Source organism: Prenolepis imparis, unplaced genomic scaffold (genome assembly GCF_030444845.1).
Source record: "Prenolepis imparis isolate NDT839.2.m4 unplaced genomic scaffold, iyPreImpa1.0 SCAF_7, whole genome shotgun sequence".
Taxonomy (NCBI): domain Eukaryota; kingdom Metazoa; phylum Arthropoda; class Insecta; order Hymenoptera; family Formicidae; genus Prenolepis; species Prenolepis imparis.
This window is the reverse complement of record NW_028141165.1, coordinates 13,029,872-13,053,634: the sequence shown is the minus strand read 5'-3', so window position 1 is coordinate 13,053,634 and position 23,763 is coordinate 13,029,872. Positions and strand designations below refer to the sequence as shown.

Sequence of the window (23,763 nt, the reverse complement as noted above, 5' to 3'; positions counted from 1 at the left end):
ATTCGAAACTCGAAACACCTGGCGTCTCTCATTTCCTGCCTGTACGATTGCTTTTTTATGATTGCCACCGCGACGATTATTGCGAAACGGGGATAAAGTTGATAACGTTGGCACGATAACTTTTATCGCGCGATAATGAAATGTGCTTTCATACGAAGAATAATTGGACGCGAAGCTTTACTTATGAAATATAATATACGAGTACATATATGTATGTGTAATGTGTATAATACAACGTGTATTCGAATTCGTAATCGTTCGAATCTGAAGCATACATGATCGCGCGAGTCATCGATATTTCCGTTTTATTGAACCGAACTTCTCTGTAATTTTATCCGCGTATTCGTTGCCATGCATTATCTCGCGATTCGCGGTAGCGTCTGATCTATAATATATATTTAAAAAATAACAACGAGCGCTGCCATGTTTCTTCATATTATATAATTTCATAATTATGTTTTTTTTTTTCCTATCGAAATTTTACTAAAGAAGACAGTGTAAAATTGAAATTTAAAAATATTTCTGACCCATACATTTTTGCGGAATTATTTATGCACATGACATGAAATTCAAAATCAACATACACATGTCGCTCCTTTGCGTATCTTCGCAGTTTCGTTTTGAAATTTGTAGCTCTGACCAAATCTACAGTTATTTCAATAAATAATCATTTCCTTATATTTTATTATCGACACTGCAATATTAATTCTAAAATTATCTCAATCCCGCTTTAGCCTTCCCCATTCGAAAAGAATATTCTATAATATAAATAAAAAATATATACTCTTAATTATTATAATAATAGTGATCCAAATTAAATAATTTCATTTTTTTAAAAGCTTTAGAAAATCTAAATTTAATTTTCTGAAATTGTAAGATTCTCGCAAAAATTTGTAAAAAGATGAAATTATAAAGCATTACTGTTCTACATCGATCATTTTTTCTTTTACGCGCTTTGCCTCCTATCGTTGTACAACGCTGGAACCGTCCTTTTTATTCGAAGAACTGTCAAATTATATCTGTTATTATGTTAATACGGTTAAGACAAAATTGTCGACTGACGTAACCGCGAACCGAAATTACACGGCGGAATAGTTTGCCATGCGCGTGTCATACTCCAAGATATGTCGATCGTCCATTACGTCAGTCAGACGGCGCTCATTCGTCAGAATGTGTGTCATAAACGGCTTTCGTCTCCGGCGTTATTTCGTCGATACTTCCTTCGACCGACGCGACGATGGTCGAGTGAACGGTCGTGAGTGCGTGTGCGTACGCGAGACTCTCGTCGCGTCCTACACTTTGATTGTCAGTCAGTCATATTCGGTTGTCTGTTAATGACACGGCTCGGTGAGAGAGCTCGATTATCGCGCGTTCGTAATCTTCGGTGAAATTAAGACGGAATGATTTTCTCCGGTTTGGATTTGCAAGCCTGACAACGAATTGAGCGAGTAAATTGCATCAGAAACGAAGGATTTTTTTCGAGGTAGTTTGATTTGAATAATTTTCCTCTTATGAAAGTATGATCAGCAGGTCCGCAACTTTCTTTAATCTCCAAATTTCTTGACTAATATGGAGCAGAGATTCCTCTTTTATAAAGGTGAATGAACATAATGATTATTTTTAAATTGATTAAAGCCATTTATTTTGGCGACTCAGGATGGAATTTTTGTTACATGTGCGAATAAAACATTTTAATCCTCTTTCAATTCCAAGTATATTCACAAGCTTATATAACAAAATTTCAATTATTGAAATATTTCATTTGCAAATATAAAAAAGAAATAAATATTGAAAAAATTGTAATTGATTATTCAGATTGAACTGGACTGTTAAAAATGAATGTTTCTTCATTTTAATTCTTAAGGTGATTTTTAATTGCATTTTAATTCAAGCAATAATTATGTAATTTATCTTTTGATTTAAAAAGCAAGTTAATCGCAAATTGATCATTAAATCGATGGAGAAAAGGAAGTGCGGTGAAATTTCCAGAGATACTACATACATTCCATACAAAACAAAGAATAAAGATTTCAAGCAAGCGATAGGAGGAAGCAAAAGACTCTGCGCGAATAATTCGAGCGAAACTTGTTTGGACAACCTTCGGCTCGCGGAGGTTAGTGAAGTACTGTAAAATGAATCCCGCACCTCGTGTTATGACTAACGCCAGCTGTTATCGCCGCGCTATTGACACAAGCGTGATGAGGTATACTTTGTTTCCTCGATTTTTACGATATGCTCGTTATATCTCAGAAACCGATAGGATTACATCCAGTATATTTCTTGACTTCTAGCACGGACAGATGTGTCAGAAACACGATCGATCGTCGTGATAGATTCTGCTTTAACGAGATAAACGAGACTCAATGAAAAATTCGTGTACATAGATAAAGCGTCGTACAGATTGCGACATCCTACAAAGAGTACGCCTCTTCATATCCAATGTCCTAAATATCGCAATTTCAATGATACATAATTTCTGATTTCTTGATTTCACAGAAAGAATTTTCTCTTAGAATTTATCCTGAAAATCATGGTAATCGTGGGACAATATATGGTATGGAAAGAATTTTATGAGAATTTCTCTGATTAATATTTATCAATAAAAAATAATAATATCTATCACAATAAAATATAAAATATTTGATTAATTTTACTAAACTATATAATAAAATTAATCAAACATATTTTATATTTTATTGTGATAGATATTATTTTTTATTTTGATAAACATTAATCAGAGAAATTTTCATAAAATTCTTTCCATACCATATTATCCCACGATTACCATGATTTTCAGAGTAAATTCTAAAAGAAAATTCTCTCTGTGCTATTATGAAAAATTAAAAAATCTGTCGTGAATAGTTTCCGGCACAATTGACGCGTAAGTTTGATTACGCACAGATTTTATCGGATCATTTTTATCAGATACGATAGACGATAGAATTATACGTTTTCATAATAATCTTGTATCAATGTCGTGTTGAAAAATGCGTTAGTTGGCTTTGTTCATTATTCGCTCGCGCGACGACGACTGGTTTGTGCAACAAATAACGTCGTTCTCCACGCATAGCATCGCGCATCGATTAATTAATTTCCACCACGTGTTTACCTTAATTGCGCGTGGCTAGACGCGCGCGCGCCTGCGGTTTCCTGCTGATTAATGGCACGCCGTTAGCGCGACATTTTTGCATGCAATTCTTCTGCATTCTCCACGATATATGCATATTTTAACCTTCGGCCACTGACTATTTTACCGGACTCGGATGTTTCGCATTCTGCCCATTAACTTGCGGAAAATAATTTATGGAAAATTCGGTTTACACATTTTGTAACAATAAATAAACGGTGACGTACGCGACGATGAAACTTTATGTGGAATAATTTAAAAATTAGTATTTTCTCTTTCCCTCTTGTTTTAATAATAAAAAATTTATTAAATCAGCTTTATATTATTAATGTAAAAAATTTAAGAATTGATTAACGCATCCGCGTAAATAAATGGATTATATATAAAAACAAATTCTTAGCATTATTTTCCGATTCAATTGGCTGCATGCGAACTCACTTGATTCTCGCAGAACTGTGTATTATTTCGCGATCCTGACAGACCCTAAAATTCGATCGGGATAGGGGTGAATAACCCCCGTTCGGGAGCGACTGTCGTGGCTTGAAAAGCGTCCCGGACCTTGCCCAACCAATCTCTCGTAGAGACACCAGACGAGGGAGAATATGCACGAAAGAGAAAGGGAAGCACAACTAGTATAATTGTCGTTGCGTGTCATTTAAAACGCGAGGGTGAATTGCATTTCAGTAACGTACGTAGAAAACGCATCTCGCGAAGCCCCGTCTGGTCGTTACGTGCTCGTAACTGCGCTTAATTTAATTACCGAGAGTTTATAAAGGCTCCAGTTAACGCAATATCTCCGTAAAGGCATTTCTCTCGTGTCCAATTCCGCGGCAAATCGTATTCTTTTTATTTCGTGATATCTCTATCTAGACAGTGATTTTTTTTTTTTCATATTTTTATGCACAAATTTCGACATTAAAAAGAATAGAAAAAAAGACAATCGCTTAAATACCGGAGTATCAACAGAATTATTTGAAAATTCAAGAATCTTATCAAATTAAGCGTTGAGAGAGTATAAAGGGCGAGTAACAAAATTGTCTCTGAAACTCTCAATTGATACGTTCGCTCAATTAGCAACTAAATACAGGAAATTCGACGATATCCTGGAATTTCATTTAAGCGATGCGAATATCCTAGGCTTGCAGCATATTCGCGCAACGTTAATTCCGAGATAAACCGATGCAACTCTCATCCAATATTAATAAACGCATTTCGTGTGTGTGTGTGTGTGTGTGTGTGTGTGTGTATGTGAGCGCGGCTTAACAAATAATTCGGCTAAAGTCGACGTTCGTTGTGTTGTCCAGGCAACGTACCCCGACCGGTCGATGCCTCTTCTGTTATCATCCTGTCTCTCTTTCTCTATCTCCCTCTCTCGTCCATCCCCTCTCATTCATCCCTTTCCCCTTCGTCCTTTCTCCCTATTATCTATCCCTTTCTCTCGTCCTCCTCATTGTCCTCGTTCATCTAGCCGACATCTGCAGGCGTGGCATTGTTAGTTGAGAATCGTATTCCTCCGAATCGATATCAAAATGAGTTATCGATATTAACATTATTTACGAGCGCGATCTCTCTCTTTCATGTTAGAGAAGAATGATCATTATTCTTTGAATTGTTTCATCACGAATTGAAAAATTAAAAATTACTGTCTAATTAGCGATTTTATATTTTGATAAATGTGATTTTCAGGTCGCGTAATTTTTACTTATTCGGAAATTACATGGATCAAAAGCGAGACATGGAACGTCTTATCGAATGTAGCACAAACATTTGTCGAACATTTCTTCGCGGAATAATTTACATTGGAACTGAGTAATAAGTTCACCTTGTACGAACAGTTCTTGCTTTCCGCATTCATTAGCATAGTTAACGTGAAAGCCGTCGACCAACTAATTACTGTTATCGTTCATCTTTTTCCGTCAAGGTCGTTAATAATTACAAATGTGAAAATTTCTAACAGAAAGCTGAATGTCTTCTATAAGTTGTATAAACTGAATAATAATTCAAAAATAGAAAAAATAAATTTAAGTAAATTATGTTGAAAAAATAATTAATCAAAAAGATGATTAATATGATAATAAATTATTTATCATTAAAGACTACTGTTAATAAACTTAATATCATTGCGTAAAATATTCATTGCGTAGAAACGTACAACCTGCAGAGTTCGACAATGAACGAGACGCACTATGTATTATTAATGATGATAATAATAACAGTAACAGACAGGCGATGTATTGGCGATCACGCAGAGCACGTTGCATTGTTATCACTCTGTCTCTTTCTCTCTAATCCGGTTTCTTTCCCGCGCTCGATCCAAAGTTATTGACCGACAAGAGTCCCCTCTAATCGTCTCGCTTTCGTATTTTGTTTCATCAGAACCGCTTTATACAAACGAATCCTTAGAAAGGACAACGGGGTGCCGCGCAATCGAAACAAAATATTTTTTCTCTCCGTCTACTAAAGTTACTTTTAAACATGTTCTTCGCTTCTTTCAGCTTAGATATTTTCTAGTATTTTCGCCCTGGTTATCCCTACCTCTCCGCGTCTCTCTCCTCTATATAACCGGTTCTTTCTCGTTCAGACTATTATTACTACTACGCTCGCTCCACGTGGCGCAGGCGTGGGTTTGTTGTCTCTACGTCGCGCTCGTTTTGTTATATGCTCTCTCTCTCATGCGCGTGCAGACAGACTTTCCCGCCCCAGTCTCTTTCGCTCCCTTCGCGCCGCGTTTCCCTCGCCTCATCGTCGACGACCGAAGCGCTGCATTTATTGAACCGATTTCGTTCTTCGTCGCAGAGAACGTCCTCCCGTCGCTTATCCTTGCCTCAGCGTTGCTTGCTCGCCATTTGTCATTCCCCCTTCGTAAATTCGTCTTTGCTACCATCCCCCTTCCGTCCCCTTCTAACCCTTTTCTCACGAGTTTTCCTCGTTTGCGTTTTCTCTTTCTGTCCGTTGACGCTCCCATTCGTTTCTATATATTTGGAACATTTCGACGTCAGACACGTCGCGACCCGGCCATGTAAATTTAGCCCATCGTCTTTGAATAAGTACGGCGTTTTAACGTTGACGTGACAGGCGAGAAGCCGACGTTGTACCAGAATTTAGATTTTTTTTCCTCGTGAACTTTGCGCAAATTTTTAATCATCTCGTTCTTCAACATATATAACATAGAAATGAAGCCTCTTATGAATGAATTTATGTATACATGTGTGTGTATTGCGTGTACGAATTAATCATTCGATCCTACCGCAGGAAGGTCATTCGCTTCAATTAATGCCTGTACTTTGATTGTCTCCAACGCAATTGGAGATGCGTATTAACTTGACCTTAACTCTAGCTTAGCGAGACCTTGAACCAAACGCGCGTTACGAGAACACGTGGACCATCGTCGCGGGTCCAGAAATCTGCGTCGAGATTTTCGACTTTCCGCGCGACGCAGTTGCGTATTCGCGTATTCCTTCCCATCACGCGCACCATGGCGATGGTAGTGGTGGTCGTGCACGATGACCAGGATCGATCGTCCGTCCCGGGAACTGGCGCCTACCGTGACGTCACGCTACGTCACCGGTCCCGAGCGGAATGTGGGGGCGGCGGGATAGAATGCCGGTGAACTCAAAACATCACGCCGGTGTGTAGATTCAGGAGCGGATTTAACGCAACGCGACATTCATTTTTATATATGGCACAAAACGTTATATCAAATAGAATGTATAACCGTAATAAATTTACAACGTAAATAAATAAAATAAATGTCTATATACAAATATACTTGTATAAAACCGAATTAAATTTACAGCCTCTCAAATATCTTCGTGCCATTTGAAGAAATAATATCTTTTAATTTTGAACAATTTATGTGTGAAACTTATCTCGAATCGACAATATTAATTGATATAAAAATAGGATCGAACTAGTTGAAGAAATAACAAAATATAGACTTTGATGAGATCCGCGTCGATTCCGCTCCTGGTGCACGCCTGCGCGACAGAACAATATACAAGCTTCACCTGTACACAACGAAGATCCTCGTGGTTCATCGTACGGCAGCAAGGGCGAAATGGCACTCCGAGTGTACATAGAACCAAGATCTAGGGCACGCTTCGTTGACGGTAGCGTTTACGTTTCTTCTTCGTTGCCTTTCGTCTCGCGTCATGTGGCACCATGTCGACAAACTTGCGAGCGCAATTACTTGAGATGCAACACAACGCGACGCGATATTACCCGCGTGTGAATGTTCCGTGTGTATATTTTTTTCTTCAGGTCTCTCCCCTTTGTCCTGTCTCGCACGGCTTCACCTTGCTTTCAGTCGTGCGAATCCTTCGTTTCCAAGGGGTCTTAGGCATGTTCTCTCGCAACCGGAATCGAACCCTGAAAACCACAAAGACCATTAGTTTATAACAACTTCGAAATTAATCCCTCTGGTTACAAGAATTTATTTTTATTCACCTATTATTTATCATATGACTAATATGTAGAATATTGGAGGCTTTGCCGTATTCGCGCGGGAAAATTTGTTTTCGTGCATATAATTTTATATTCTTGGAATCGTAGATAGATAATATCGCCCGCGCATTTCCGAGACGAGATTAATTAATCGAGCTTTCTATAATTTCGCGGAATTATTATTAGACAACGCGATATTAGATTTCATATATCGAGGGCGGAATGACTTTGAAAGAATTGAGGAATCGCACGTGTCGCTGCATCGATCCCTCGATGCAATTCAAGAATTAATTAGGACTAGAAGAATTAATTAAGCAATAACATACTAAATTACATAGGGGTCCTACCTGAAATTCTTAATTTAACCTTGAAAAGATGATGTAATAATGATATATTTCTTTAATTTTTAATATATATAAAATGCATCTTAATTATTTTTAAAATATTGCATATCTCATGTATATAATTTTAAATTAAACTTTTGCAAATTGAAACAAAGAAACCAAAAACATAGTAATTTCCACTAATATATATTGCTTTTTCAATAAAATTTAACTTTATATATAATTATATAATTATATATATATATATATATATTATATATATATATTTTATATATATAAATGTTTGCAAATTAATCGTTATATTATTCCGTTTTGGAATCATCGTACAATGAGCTAATGAGAAAAAGCATGCGAAACGTGAAAAAAAAAAAAAAAAAAAAAGGATGCGAGATGTTAGAAGCAGCAGATCTGTTATCTGATACGTTCGCGGCAGTAACGGCCGATATGCTTTGATATACGATTTCGTTTCTCCGCGACTTAATCTCTGCAGATTTATACGACGCAATAAAGAGATTTCGCGTGCGTTAAGCGAGCCGAAGGACTCGCCATCGCATCGGAGACTCGGAGAAAGAGCGAACCGAGACGAAGGAGAGTAACGTCGGATTGAGAACCGTCGAGAGGGGGAGAGGAAGTCGCGGATCGGAAACGAGGAAGGCGTAGGCGGCATCCGAGAAAAAGCCTTGCTTCGCGAGGGTTGGCGAGGAAATGGAGGCAGAGAAACGATAGACAAGGCCGGATTTAGAAGCCTCGTTGCCCGGTCTTTTTCTCGACAAACACACAGGTGCAGACCTGTAAACGAAAGAGACGCAAAAACGACGCGAGACGAAATACGATATCTTCTCGGCCGTGTAATGCGATACTTCACCGCGATATCTTCGAAACTTTCACTCTCTCGGACAATTTGATTGAATCTTTCGCGATAATCTATAGCTATCAAGAGCTTCCTCTCAAATGTTCATAAGACATTGTTTACTCAAAAATTATTTAGTCAATTTCCTTGATGGGGAGAAATACAATGATAAAGAGGCAAATGAATTTTCGGTTATGTTCACGACGCTCCCGATATTTCGAGTCGATAAAAATATGATTGATATATGTGAAAGAATTTCGATTACCTTATAAAGCGTATCAAAATCACTTGCGAGTTTTCATGCCGTGTAGTAAATTAGTTGATTATAAATCCAGAGGAATTCAGATACACACATATTAAAGCGGAACAATTTCACAAGTGCGAGACAAGACGAATCGACGACGGTTAAAGTTAAAACTAGCAGGGTAGCCAACCCAAGCATTAACTATGTATTAACAATAAGTACTCACTTCTATGAACGGCATGAATTTGTCCATTGGCGTCGATTCATGTGAAATTGGCCCTTAAGCCGAGATAAGAGACGCATCACTGGCGCGTATGTCGCAACTCTAACCTTGCAAATTCATGACTCAAGAAAGTTCGTTAAGAAAACGATTCTTACCTGTGATCATTGTTGCGTCGCAATTCCACCCCTGAGACAAAGAAAAGAGTCCAAAGACAAGCAAGTTGCGCTATGTTGGATGCCAATGAAGCGATTCCGAAGGAACGGGGAGACGGGGGAGCCTCGCGAAGTACGTTTACGTATTGAAGGTGCGCACTTGCGACGCGCAGGGCGAGCGAACGAGTGAACGAGCGAGAGAGAGAGAGAGAGAGAAAGCGACTCTGGCACGCCGCGGCGAGACGCTCGACTATGTACTGTGTCTCTGTGCCCGTGCGTGTGTGAGTGAGGGAGGCCGTACGCGGCGGGAACGTCCCTCTCCCGTAGTAGTACTACACGGAAACGCGAACGGTTAGGTTGCGATCTTTCGACGCGGTCGATTTACACACTACAATAACACGCGAATTCGATTGTGAGAGAGAATTACATACGCGGAAGTGGTCGGACGGAAGCGCGCGCGACGTTCGTTATCGCCAACGAGGACGGTGTGGTGGGGGCGCGAGAGTCGCCAGGCCTCCTCCGTGTTTACGTTTGTGCGGCGCGCGCGCTCGGTTTGTTTTGTTTATCGTGAGAAGCCGAAGGGGAGAGAAGGCGCGCACTTGATACACGAAACACACACCGGTATATCGCGTTAGACACGATTCGCGAACAAAGACGAACTTGTCGGGCGAAGTTGCCGTTTATTAGCAGCGGTAGCCTTGGCGGATCGGATCGGCTCGTCGCGTCGCAGGTCCTCGGCAGTTTTCGGCAATTGTCGTGACAGCGCCGCGCCGCGTTACGCCTACGGTACGAAACTCGTGAGGGTTAGTCGACCCGGCGCGTCGCTACGCAATACATCGTTTTTCACCGTGAGTCGTAACGTTCGGCGATAAGAATTCGGTGCGGCGTGCGCGAGAGAGAGAGAGACTCGATCGATGTGCACGTGCACGTCGTATCGTGCGACGTAGCCCTTTCTCTCTCTTGGAAATATCCTACGCCGAAATTGTACCGCGATCGCGTCGGTGGAAAGTACGCAGTGCGTGCGGTTGTGCAGTGTGATGAAATGTGCGCGATGCGACTATGCACGTTCGCGGAAGCACGTGTGACGTCGCGTTCCTCGTCGAAGGTTGGATACGACGTACCTCGTGGAGCTTCCCGTGGGATGCAGCGTCGAACGAGGTTAGATTCGTCCGTCCGATTCTTTCGTGTCGCGATATAACTCGGTCGGAGATCCCATGGCGGCATCGCCATTCGGTGCCACGCGTTGGAACGTGAAGTTTGCCGCGTACGACGATTCCTATCTTCGCGTCGCTTTCGAGTCCGGGAGAAAAATGGGGGTGGCAACGGACGCTCGTGGATTATTCGTGCGTGTCATCGCGTTTTCGCTCCATCGGTTTAATCTCACTCGGCTCTTACATGTAGGTATTTACGTACGTATATACGTATGTCTCGAGAGTGTGCGGCGAGTTTCGATTGCGGCGACCTAAAGGCGTCGTTACATCGACACGAGATGCCCCGGTGAGTCTTTTCCTTCTTGTGCCCGCTGCGTAGTAACGCGAAATAATACAGTACACCTCGCACACTTCGTCACGAATCAATATTGCGTAATCTTACGTTTATTGACCTTGCCGAGAACGAAGTAGATAACGCGAGACGTTTCGCTAGAATTTTTTGCGGTATCGTAACATTAATCATTTTAATGTTCCATTATTATTGGCTCGATCGATTAACCCGATACGTGGCACTTTGAAATTGAAATGTCGCGATCCATTGATCCGCTAACCAGTTTATTTTCACGCCATCGGTTTTTTTTTTTTTCCTCTTACTCTTTCTCATTCCTATTCGTCGTACACAGAGATAATGCAAACATAATATTGATTAAATTAAAGAGGATATGTATAAAAGGAAAGATACACACACGCGTGCTATCAATTTGAGCCATTAAATACGATTACTGAATAATTGATATATCTACTGTCTATAACGCGAGAACTGAACTTTTCGTCAGTCGTTTGCGAGCGGTCGATTTCCGGGAACGCGTCGTTAATCACATGTGGCTCTAGACACGGGTTTACACGTGCAAGAATGCGCCCTGATTACCTCCTTTACGCGTCTGTCACACGTGTGGGAGTCGATGACTTTGCTGGCTTCAAATTCGTGCGAATGCATTTTTTACCCGCATATCCGCCGATGTTGTTACGAATTATACAACACGCAACGCTTTATTTCAGAGTAATAATACGGAATAATAATGTGATTGAAATAAGAAACATGAACGATTCCGCGACATCACGTTTAGAAATACAATGCAGAGATGAAATAGATTCGAAATTTATTAATTTTTTTAAATACGAGATATTTTTTTACATAAACTATATCTTGCGAATCGTACACTGAGAGAATTTTCTCTTAGAATTTACTCTGAAAATCAGGGTAATCGTGGGACAATATGGTATGGAAAGAATTTTATGAGAATTTCTCTGATTAATATTTATCACATTAAAAACAATAATATCTATCACAATGAAATATAAAACATGTTTGATTGTAATATATATTATTTTTATTGTGATAAATATTATTTAGAGAAATTCTCATAAAATTCTTTCCATATATTATATTGTCCCACAATTATTATGATTTTCAGGGTAAATTCTAAGAAAAAATTCTCTCTGTAGATTCCTTATTGAATTTAAATTATTAATGATACTGATTGTTTAGCGAATCGAATGCAGACATGTTATAACACGATTTGCTCGGAAAAGATCCAAGTTTTTAAAATCGCGGAACCGATAAAAATCGTTTGCTTAATCGGTCGATCGGGACAAACCTACATTCTTGGAACGCGAAAATTTATGAGATTCCTCGAGAAGCAACCGGATAAACTAAAGGCCACATTATGGGTGGTCCGCATTTAATTTCGATCGGCTATTTAACATTTGAACGTCCTTATTGAATGTATATTATCGTTAATATCGTTAATGATAATTATGTTTACTCTATAAAAATTTTATTTCGCAGTTTGTACATCGTGTACATATATACACGCACGATTCAATTCGTCTTTATTAATTGCGCGCGCGTAACTTTTTAATATATTATTTTTAATATATTATTTTTAATATATTATTTTTAATATATTATTTTTAATATATTATTTTTAATACATTATTTTTAATAAGGTAAAATTAATATTTTCGACGAACTCGCCGTACTCTCTTGACAATCTCATTACTTTCTCTCGCTTCTCTCACGTGGAAACTATACTGTTATATCTCACGCAATTTTTATTGGATTATATTTTTAATCGATAAAAAATTGCGCGCTGTTTGCGACACAAATATAGACATCGTTCGCGATCCGGAATTTTCTTCGCCTTGTGTATACTTTTTATCTACACGAAAGATTGACGTTCGTTTCTGATAGTTTATCCGATGATTACGCGCTTCCCACCATTCCACGTGCGCGAACATGTTTTTTTCACGGTTATTAATAATTAATACATTATAACATTATCTAATCTGCGACCTCTGCGATGGTTGAGTCAACAATATTATCTAATCCAACAGAAAGTCTGTTTAATAAGCGCAGCGAATGTCATCGTCGTTTACATCGTTTCGACGTATAAATTTTAGATCCTAAATTTGTCGTTCGAGACGTTCGCCTGATTCGGTAGATCGAAAAGACGAAATCGGCCTTTGTTCTCTCGTAAAAAAGAAACACACGTGCTCGTTAGACGATGCGCGCGAGTGAGCCGATGCCTCTCGAAAAACGATACGGATGACAAAACCTACTCGGTCGCATTTGATACGATAAGAACGTTCCGCGAACTCGTCGCGCCGGTATAGGGTGCACCGAATTGACGGGGGTGGAATTGTGTGCGAATTGTTGTGCGCGAAATTACGAGCAGACGACTATTTATCACGGAGTATCATCGACATCCGGCGCAACATGGATTACCAGCGGCTCCTGTCCTCCAACAACAACAACAACAATTATCCCACGCACCACCGTGAGTACATAATCATTTCTCGTCTCGTCACTCAACACGTGGCGTAATGATATCTCAGATTCGAGCACCTTTATCAAAGATACCGCGCATTGTCGGATACCGCTTTTTGAGGGGAAAAGAGAAACGCACCCGCACATTTATTATTATCGTCGTCATTCTGCGGTCGGATGATACTGTACTAATTTCGTCCGACTATCGGAGAAAACATCTCGTTGCGAAAGCCTTCGAGAGTGCAGCTTTATCTTTTATAGCTTTATCTTTGATCGCAATTAGCACGCTGCGCGTACCTGTTTTCTACCTTTTTATTTACCGTGTGCTTTTGTCAATGAACGGCGAGATGGAGCGTGCACAGTAAAGTCCTACGTGCAAACTTGAATGCGTAAATACATTGGCCATACACTGGCGAACGGTTGATTTATTCGCCATCAGCGTAGTCAGCTCACGTGAACGAGAAGTCGATCAACGTCGTGGTGGGCGACGTGATGTCCCACTCTTCTTGCACCAAACTGTGCGTCGTGTTTTCCTTGCACGATTTATTATCTTGCGATTGTAGGTGCACAGAGAGAATTTTCTCTTAAAATTTACCCTGAAAATCATGGTAATCGTGGGACAATATGGTATGGAAAGAATTTTATGAAAATTTCTTTGATTATATCACAATAAAAATAATAATATCACGATTATTATGATTTTCAGGGTAAATTCCAAGAGAAAATTCAGTGTAGAATATCCGGATTTTGATAAACTTTTTTTCTTTTTTTATGTACTATATTGTGCAATGTATTTTATTTATGATCTCTCAGTTATAGATACGTTATTATAAGGAAACCTGAATAATTTATAAAAAATTTATTTAGGATTGTGTTAAATGATAAAATTTATTTAGATTAAAAATTAATAAATAGGATTAATGTGTAAATATTAGTAATATATGCTTAATCTCTCTCTCTTGATTGATTTTATGTTACAATAGAATATTTGTTAATATTTTTTACTTTTCTCTTACTCTTTCTATCTCTCTTTATATTTTATAAACTTTTTTTAATTTTATAAGATTATCAAAATCTGGGTAAGTAATTACATACATGATTTCTCTTGATTTGTGACTGATACTCATTTATAGATTTTCGGTATCTTAGATTCGGAATATCGAAGCACCACCGTAAGAATTGCTGGCACAGGTGGACCACGATATTTCGAAATGTTCTCTTGTACGGCAAGATTTCTCGTGGTATTTTAGGACAGGGTCAATTCGATATGTCGATATCGTTAGATATCAATGCAGCGTTTCTTGTCGAAGAAAAGATTTCCTTTGATCTTACAAATGTGCTTTCACAGAAACTCACGCATATTTGATGACATTTCAATTCTGTAGTGCATAGCACACATACACATTCGTAGTTCAATTCTATTGTCAATTCTATTGTCATATTTTTCGAAATTATCTGCGGAGGGAAGGACCTATTTTTCTGAACCTTAAACTCATTCGTATCTATTATTTTCATTCATATTATCGACTTACATCTTTCTTTCCTCTTTTCTCTATCTTCCTTTCGTAATTTATATAACATAAATATAGCACATAAATCTAAATGTTCTTAAATAAAAATAATGATACGAATGGGTCGAAAAGTCATGATTTCGCATTTCTCTAGTAAAGAGTTTTATATCGTTCCGCGAACATCGATTTATTATTAGTAACGCGGCAGTAGCGACTTCGGGAATCGACGGGACATTTGATTGCGACCCCGAGATCCCGTTGGCGTCACCCGATCACTCGTTATGCTTTTTGCACACCGCGCATATATTTTCCGTGCCGAATTTTCGAATACGGCTCGAGTATCGCGTGGAGTATCAGATTTGAGACAGAGAGGGTAGATCGGTCGTTGCGTAAAGAGCTCCTTGTGATATACTCCATGGTGGTCCTTGAGCTGGCTTTCGCAACGACGGGATCTCCGGTTATCGTAGCTTTTGATGGTCTTTTAATAAGGACCGGCATCTTTGGCTAATAGCCGGTTCGTCGCACTCCTGCGTAGAGAGCGATCTGATTTTCACGTGGGGATTGTAATCGATCGATGTTTCGTATGTCCGCGTATTTTCGAGGGATCGTCGCGCGGAAATTTTACGATCATTAAATCCTCCGCTAGGATCGAACACGCAAACTTTCCTGCATTTTTAAAATTATTCTTCAATTTTATAATCTAAGGGAGATTTTATAATTATTTTTTAAATATTATTCTCTAGAATTTTATATTTAAGGAGAGATTTTATAATTATTATTTAAATACGTTTTACAAATAATATTTAATTAATTTGTATAGGTAAAAGATTTATATGATATTTTTAAATTCTTTAAATGAGAAATTAATTGAAACAAATCTTGAATATAAATATAAAAATAAAATTTTTGGCATTTTTTGTTAGTAATAAAATTAATTAATTCCTGATTATATATACATTACAATCTTCTTTGACAAGAAAGAAATATGAATTTCTTATAATTTGCTTTTATTTTTTGAATGGAGCAGTCTCTCGCAGGGATCTAATTTTTTGCGATTAATTATTACGTTAGTTCTGATTAGAGAAAGTCACATCTATCAAAGACATTTGTTACGTATCTCGCTGCGTAACGAGGTGGCTTTCTAGTTTGTTGATGCGACTAGGAATAATGCGCGATCGAAGTTTTCACGTAATACGTCCTTGAGGAACGTGAAACTCGTTTGTAAAATTGATGGTTGATATAGACGGTAAAGGGCAGATGATGAGTTTGTTGCTGAAAAGCTGCATTTTATCTCGTCAAATCGCATCGCTTCGATTAATATCGAAATAACAAAATCTATTTTGACAAATTTTGACAAACGTTTAGTTTTTTTTTTTTTTTACATTGGTTTTACGATTACATACTTATTGTTAGATTATTTGAAAAGCTCGGAAACGCAATTTGCGCAGAGCTCTCGAGAGTATCTATATAGACCGACTTGTTTCCGAAAGTCGACAATGCACGGTTTGTAAAACGAAGACGATGAGGACCATTGGTGACTTGAACGGTTCGCTTCTTTTTTTTTTTCTTCGAGACAGATAGTGGTCTTGGCGCATGGCCAGTCGTTCTTGTTAGTTGCCAGAAGAGTATCGGTCTGCGATTTTTTTTGAGGGGATGGAAGTGATTGTAAAAGCATCTTCAAGATTAAAATTGACTTTGCCTCGTAAATGCCTTACTCGATTATCAGATTACTATGCGATGCTGATTTAATGTTCGATCGACTGGCACGTTTCTTCTTTTTATATTCCCGTCTTGGAGCGTTGCTTGAACAATTAATAGTCTTCATATATTTGATAATATTATTAAACATCTGATGACGAATATCGGAAGGTTTTTACAACTTGCAGTTTATTTTATCATGAAATTCACAAGTCAAAACATTCGATGCCGACAAGACATTCAATTCCGTTCTTTTCTCCTCGTCGAACAATATCGGTGGAATGATGGGCAGCTTAATGAGCAACGTCAGTCGGTCAAACGAGCGAAATAACGAGCGATGCGAGTCGACGTAGGCACACATTTACGAGGCCCGATGGTAGAGAAAGAGTGAGAGCGGGATATATTACTGTCCGCGATCGGTTAGCAATGATATCGGGTTATGGCTCGTGATTACACCTCTCTAACGGGCCATCGCCCTTTATTTATGCAAACCCGCGAGAGATGCACGGCTAAGTTATAACGCCGGATACTTTTATAATCCGCTGCGAAAAAGCGACGGCTTACTCTCACAAGAATCAAATTCGTCTCGTATGCAGCGGCTCATCGTATTATGTGTTATCGTTCTTCTGAAAACTCGAGAATACTCTGTAGAAGTTTCTTCTTCATTGAAAAGATTAGGTGACTATTGGAGAATTTGAATAGGTCAACTCGAATTTTTCTCGATATTTCTTGGTTTGATATACTAGAGAATTTTCTCTTAGAATTTACCATGAAAATTTATGGTAATCGTGGGACAATATGGTGTGGAAAGAATTTTATGAGAATTTCTCTAATTAATTTTTATTACAATAAAAATAATAATATCTATCACAATATAAAATATAATACATGTTTGTTTACTGAACATCATAGTAAAATTAATCAAACATATTTTATATATTTTATTGTAATAGATATTATTTTTATTGTGATAAATATTAATCACACAGAGAAATTCTCGTAAAATTCTTTCCATACCATATATTGTTTCACGATTACCATGATTTCCAGGGTAAATTCTAAGAGAAAATTTTTCTGTGTATTAAATTGAATTTTTTTTGTCGCAATTTTTGATTTTATATTTATATTTTATGTATTATAAGGAACTTTTGAGGTTTTCTAGGAATTTTTGGACTATTATGTTTTCTTCAAAATTAATTTTTTGCATAAAAATAATCAAAGTTGATACGCTTGCAAAATTCACATTTTTGTAATAATAAATTGAATAATTAAATTTTTAAATCGGTTTTTTATCTCGAATGATTTCTGAAATATATTAACAATATATACTAGATAAATGTTAAAATACAAATTGTTTCGATATTTGTCACGAAAATATTTGTCGTCACAATCGATTGTTTACAGTTCGAAATCATATAGAATTTCTTGTTTTTATTCCACGTTGTAAGAAGAAGCGGAAACACGCTGAAAAATTTACACTGGCCGTGTAGGTGCAGGGAGTGCGAATCGGGGCAGCCGCCAAAACATGTTCGAGCTCGACCTAGTCAGCTCGGCCTGCCTTGGTTCTTATCGATCCACCTTGCATAGGCTGTATCCATTCTTCCGAAATATTTGCCTCGCCACGATAACGGCGAGATGGTTATTGCAGTTTCAGTAGCCGAGTTCGATAAATCTTGATGCACGATTCGAATCTTTCATTTTAAACTTTTTGCCAACATATTTCGATTATTTAAAAGATATCAGAGGATTTAGATTCTTTTTAAAATATTTTGTGGATAAATGGTATATGCCTCAATTTGTGTATGGCATTTATTTTGTTATTCTATTATAATTATATAGAATCATTATCGCACGAAAACGTAAGAAGAAATTGTTCTACTCCAAATGTAAATGCAATCGTGGTTTCTCGTTGCACAAGGCATCTATAACCTCTGTGAAGTTGGCACCTCATTTTTTAAAAAATCAATTTTTTTGAAGTTCTGAGTGCACCCCGAAGAGTTCTAGAGTTCCTTATTAATTTTAAAAATAGTTCTGGCGAATTAAGCTAAAAAAACAACTGATGAATTTTGGGGATACTAACTTCACAAAATGAAATCTTTAAATCAGCGATAACATCAAAAGTATTAAAAATAATTAATTTTGTCATTAGGATTTCTTTTAGAACTCTTGAGGTGCTACCTAGAACTCTCAACAGAACTGCCATAAAAAAAAAAATTTTTTTTTAAATATTTAAAATAAGAAAATTTGCGATAACTTTTTAAATATTGATCCTAGCGTTTCGAGTATTAATAGTTATTGATAGAACTCGTGAGGTGCTACCCAGAACTGTTAACAGAACTGCCGGAACTTTAAAAAATTTTTTTATTCGTCGAAACTAAAATTTTTTGCCTTGATGTACAAAAATTTGCGATAACTTTTTAAATATTGGTCCTAGCGCTTCGAGCATTAAGTTTTTGATAGAACTCGTGAGGTGCTATCCAGAACTGTTAACAGAACTGGCGGAACTTTAAAAAAATTTTTTATTTTTAGAAATTTTTAGATCTGACATACAAAAATTTGCGATAACTTTTTAAATATTGATCCTAGCGTTTCGAGTATTAATAGTTATTGATAGAACTCGTGAGGTGCTACCCAGAACTGTTAACAGAACTGCCGGAATTTAAAAAAATTTTTTTATTCGTCAAAACTAAAATTTTTTGCCTTGACGTACAAAAATTTGCGATAACTTTTTAAATATTGGTCCTAGCGCTTCGAGCATTAATAGTTTTTGATAGAACTCGTGAAGTGCTACCCAGAACTGTTAACAGAGCTACCGGTACTTCAAAAAAATATTTATGCAAATTTTTGTATGTCAGATCTAAAAATTTCTAAAAATAAAAAATTTTTTTAAAGTTCTGTTAACAGTTCTGGGTAGCACCTCACGACTTCTATCAAAAACTATTAATGCTCGAAGCGCTAGAACCAATATTTAAAAAGTTATCGCAAATTTTTGTCAGATCTAAAAATTTCTAAAAATAAAATTTTTTTAAAGTTCCGGCAGTTCTGTTAACAGTTCTGTAGCACTTCACGAGTTCTATCAATAACTATTAATACTCGAAGCGCTAGGACCGATATATAAAAAGTTATCGCAAATTTTCTTATTTTGAATATTAAAAAAAAATTTTTTTTGTTATGGCAGTTCTGTTGAGAGTTCTGGATAGCACCTCAAGAGTTCTAAAAGAAATCCTAATGACAAAATTAATTATTTTTAATACTTTTGATGTTATCGCTGATTTAAAGATTTCATTTTGTGAAGTTAGCACCCCCAAAATTCATCAGTTGTTTTTTTAGCTTAATTCGCCAGAACTATTTTTAAAATTAATAAGGAACTCTAGAACTCTTCGGGGTGCACTCAGAACTTCCAAAAAAATTGATTTTTTTAAAAATGGGTGCCAACTTCACAGAGGTCATCTATATCTTCGTATTCTCTCGCGGTTTTACTCTACGAAATACAGTCATCGTTTCTCATTGCACGAGGTATCGATATCTTTGTATTCTCTCGCGATAATATATGTCTCATTGTTTTCTTATTTCCAATAAAGTTTTCTGTAAGGATAAGATCATTCGCACTCTTGTGCTTATCATGGTACGACGATGATCAACAACCATTATTTTTCTAACGCATGACTTACCCATTCCCTCCTTCGATTGTTAAAATCGCTTTGATCATGTGGTAGATAAAATTCCGCGATAAACGATAAATGACGAGATAGGATATGAGAGATAAGTTTCTCCCCCTATTATTGCCTGTGTTATTTTTCTCGACGCGACTGCGCGCACGTTCCGGCTTGTGCTTATGAAACGACCTGGTTTCGTCATCGTGACAGGTAGATGCCCGCATATCAGGTAACTTATGAGCGTGTATGACTGAGAGAAACGTCACCCGGGGTAGACGACAGACACCGAAGTGTCCAAAGCGTTTTTACGATATCGAGATAATGCGTTATCACTTTGACAATGGTGATTAGTGATTAGGAATCCGTTACCTTGTAAATATAGACATTCGAAATCATGGCACTCGAGATTCGAAAATAAAATGAAATATTCTTGCACTTTCATACAGATAATTTTTATCAATGAAATTGTTTCAGTTTGATTCGCAAAGTAGCGAAAACTGTTCGCTGAACAAGCAGATATATCTAAATACATATCGTAGCAGTTGTCAATATATAGAACAATTTATATGTCGAGCATTATCTCGAGTTTCTACATGATATAGTTAGGGATGAGCTAATTGTGTCACTTTGGTTGACTAAATTTTTATTGGGAATAAATCTAAAATTGTTGATTATTTTTTATATATAACATTTAATTAATCGAGAAATTTTATAACAGTAGAAGAAATACACAATAGTGCGCTGTTAATGTTTCTTACGTTACGCTCGGTCCTCGCAAAATTAGATGTGTTTCGTATAAAGAGAGATTACGGTTGCGAATATAGATATGTGTGACAATAGGCAGATTGTTACAAAGGGAGCAGCAAAATATCGTAACGGGATGAAATAGTACATATATGTATGCATATATTAGTTTGTAGATATAGGTAGAAACGCGAGTAGGCCAAGGCTGCGATCGCGGTTGTGAAACTCGTGATCTGCGTTACTATATATAATGAAAATTACATATGTATATTTTGGAATTAAGAAGAGATGTATATACCTTTCTTGATTCCAAGAAGATATGTATTTCTTTTTTTTCTCTGACACAATCAGATTCCTTTTCAAAGAAAGAAAGAGAAAGCATAATTATTTTTACAGTATATATTTTATTGCCAGTAACAATTTTCTATTTTTTTAGTAATTATGGTCTTCGAACGAGAAGTAAATGAATTTATAATCTTGGTCAAATCAATACTCGAGTGAACTTGGCACATCATACCTAAAAATCTAAAAATTTTTTTAGAGTTTTAGAGTTCTACGTAAGTATTTAAATAGTTCCGATGATTAAATACCAAAAAATTGCATTCGAAAATATGGTGCGTCTTTTATTTTTATGATATGGTGTGCTGCGTGAATTTGACGCACTATATTTTCAAATTCGATTTTTTGTATTTAATCATTGAAACTATTTAAAATACTTACATAGAACTCTAGAACTATTCAAAAGAATGCCAGAACTCTAAAAAAACTAATTCAAATTAATTCACATCGATTAAAAAGTATCGCAATTAGAAAAAAAGATTTCATTACTCTATAATTACAATGTTAATTTTTTTAAGTATAGAGAGTAATAAAATTAAAGTATAAACATTGATTATTAGAGAATTTACCAAATGTTGTCCACTGATTTTATTTGTGTAATCCGGAAATGCGCGCGGAGGCAGCTGCAATCGGCGATGCTCAACATTACGCGCTTTGCGCATTTGCGTACCGCATACCGGGCGATTGCGGGTTAATTAATTGCCGTAATAAACGGTCAACGTGGCCCGCTAATTCGAGAGCCTGCCCTCGCACTCGGTCCTGTTACAGTTTGACTACGATCCCTCGACGTTCTCGTAATCTACGACAACGCGACAGAGATGCCTTTCGCGATTGATTGCAAAATATATCAAGGAATCTATTATATTCATTATATTATTTCTGTTAAATTGCAAACCTGTTGCAATTCGTCCATTTAAAACTTGACTAGAGGCTCAAATAAAATCTCCGAAAGTAAACATTTTATAAAGAAATGATATGAAGTAAAGTAACGTTAACAAGAATAAATTTTGATCGAGAGACAGATAATTTCTCTCTAGGAAATTTTAATGTAAGAGGTCAAAATATTAATACACAGTTGAAAAATTTGTGTTAAATTTAACAAATATCACCTGTCCCAAACGGTCCACAGAAATTTTTGTGTTAATTTAACATAATACGGATATGTTAAATGGTGACACGAATATTGTGTTAATATTTTAACATAAAATAAATGCAAACTTCAAATAAACTAAAAATAAATTTTGTGTAAAATTAACATAGTTTTAATGTAAAAATTAACTAAAAAAATTGTTAATTTTACATTTTATCACCCCCACTTATATTATAAAGTAAAATTAACATTTTTTTCTGTAAATTTTAACAGATAAATCTTGTCACTAATAATACGGAACATATTTATTGTGTAAAATTAAAAATAGATATACATTGTATTATTTTTACACTTTTTTTTAGTTGTTTTAATAATTTAACATTTGAGTCCAATTAACATAACAGCAATATGTTAAATTAACACAAAAATGTTAACGGGGACCGTTTTTAACAAGAAAACACAAATTTTCCAACTGTGTAGCAATCGAGTATGGAGTGTCATAAAGCGTTTATTTCATGACAGATTCGAATTGAATTTACCTTTAACGGAAATGCTGACTCAACGAAAGTCAAAGTGCGAATGCATACGTTTAAGTTGCAACACGAATGGACGTTTCTACCGACTATTATCGGCAACAGTCTTAAACATTGCAAAAGATGATCTGCAAAACAATTTACATTCTCATCATCTCGCGATAAAAACTTTCAGCGCAATTCATGACTCGATTGCAGTTGATCTCTTTTCCATCGAAAGTCGATGCAAATTTTTGCTTTAGTATTAAAAATTTAGCGATGAGGTCATTTCTCAAACTTCTTAAAAATTATTCCGTGTATACCGGTGCCCATCGACTTCCTCTTTGTTTACTTATTTGTTATTCTTAGAGTTTCGCAATTATGTCGAATTTTTAATTCATGAAAGGGGAAGGAGTCAGGGAAAAAAGTTTATTTGTCAGATAAATTGAAAGAGAACAGGAATCTTTGAATTCTATTTGTGTCTACTAGTTTTGCCGTTGATACAGCTTTCTCTACTCTTGTTTCGTCTTCTGATTCGTGGAAACTATTGCTCGTGAAACGATCCACAACGAGCGAATTCGATGGATATGTACATCGAGTATCGGCGCCGCTGGCATACATATACATGTGGGCTTTCGTTACTAGTGCATCGTCACGACCCCGGATACGGGACAGACGAGTCTAGTTATTAAAGCGCTATTTACCGCTTCAAGGTATCTTTGCGACGACTTTTGCGTGTTCGACCTAGCCGGAGGAGAGTCTCCTTCGATTAGGTCGTAATCGCGCATTATACGAATGAACATAGAAAATCGTGTAAATAAATCTGAGTAATTGAGATATTCCACAAGA

General features: G+C 36.8%; 2 protein-coding genes and 1 long non-coding RNA gene across 11 annotated transcripts in view; 2 read left to right on the top strand and 1 right to left on the bottom strand.

Annotated features, from left to right (window-relative positions):
- The window catches only part of LOC145939074 (protein-lysine N-methyltransferase SMYD4), a 153,350-nt gene extending 143,830 nt beyond the window's left edge, over positions 1-9,520 (bottom strand). For all 3 annotated transcript variants that reach the window (XM_083043135.1, XM_083043136.1, XM_083043137.1), the window contains exons 1-2: positions 9,387-9,520; positions 7,135-7,495 (exon numbers count right to left, since the gene is read on the bottom strand). In XM_083043135.1, coding sequence (XP_082899261.1) covers positions 7,135-7,204 — 70 coding nt within the window. In that variant the 5' untranslated portion in view covers positions 7,205-7,495; positions 9,387-9,520. The remainder of the gene's footprint in view (positions 1-7,134; positions 7,496-9,386) is intronic.
- The window catches only part of LOC145939075 (growth factor receptor-bound protein 14), a 245,366-nt gene that overhangs the window by 53,253 nt on the left and 168,350 nt on the right, over positions 1-23,763 (top strand). Inside the window, exons 1-2 of one of the 7 annotated variants that reach the window (XM_083043148.1) lie at positions 10,403-10,541; positions 12,998-13,374. The exons of 3 other annotated variants lie outside the window; for them this stretch is intronic. In XM_083043148.1, the coding sequence (XP_082899274.1) occupies positions 13,314-13,374 (61 nt within the window). In that variant the 5' untranslated portion in view covers positions 10,403-10,541; positions 12,998-13,313. Of the gene's footprint in view, positions 1-10,402; positions 10,542-10,656; positions 10,881-12,931; positions 13,375-23,763 lie in introns of those variants that run through there. 3 more of the 7 variants (XM_083043146.1, XM_083043147.1, XM_083043145.1) reach the window with 3 other exon arrangements.
- On the top strand, positions 1,555-7,143 carry LOC145939078 (uncharacterized). Its single transcript, XR_014425782.1, has 3 exons — positions 1,555-1,597; positions 1,932-2,113; positions 4,814-7,143. It is a non-coding gene; the product is annotated as an uncharacterized LOC145939078 (long non-coding RNA).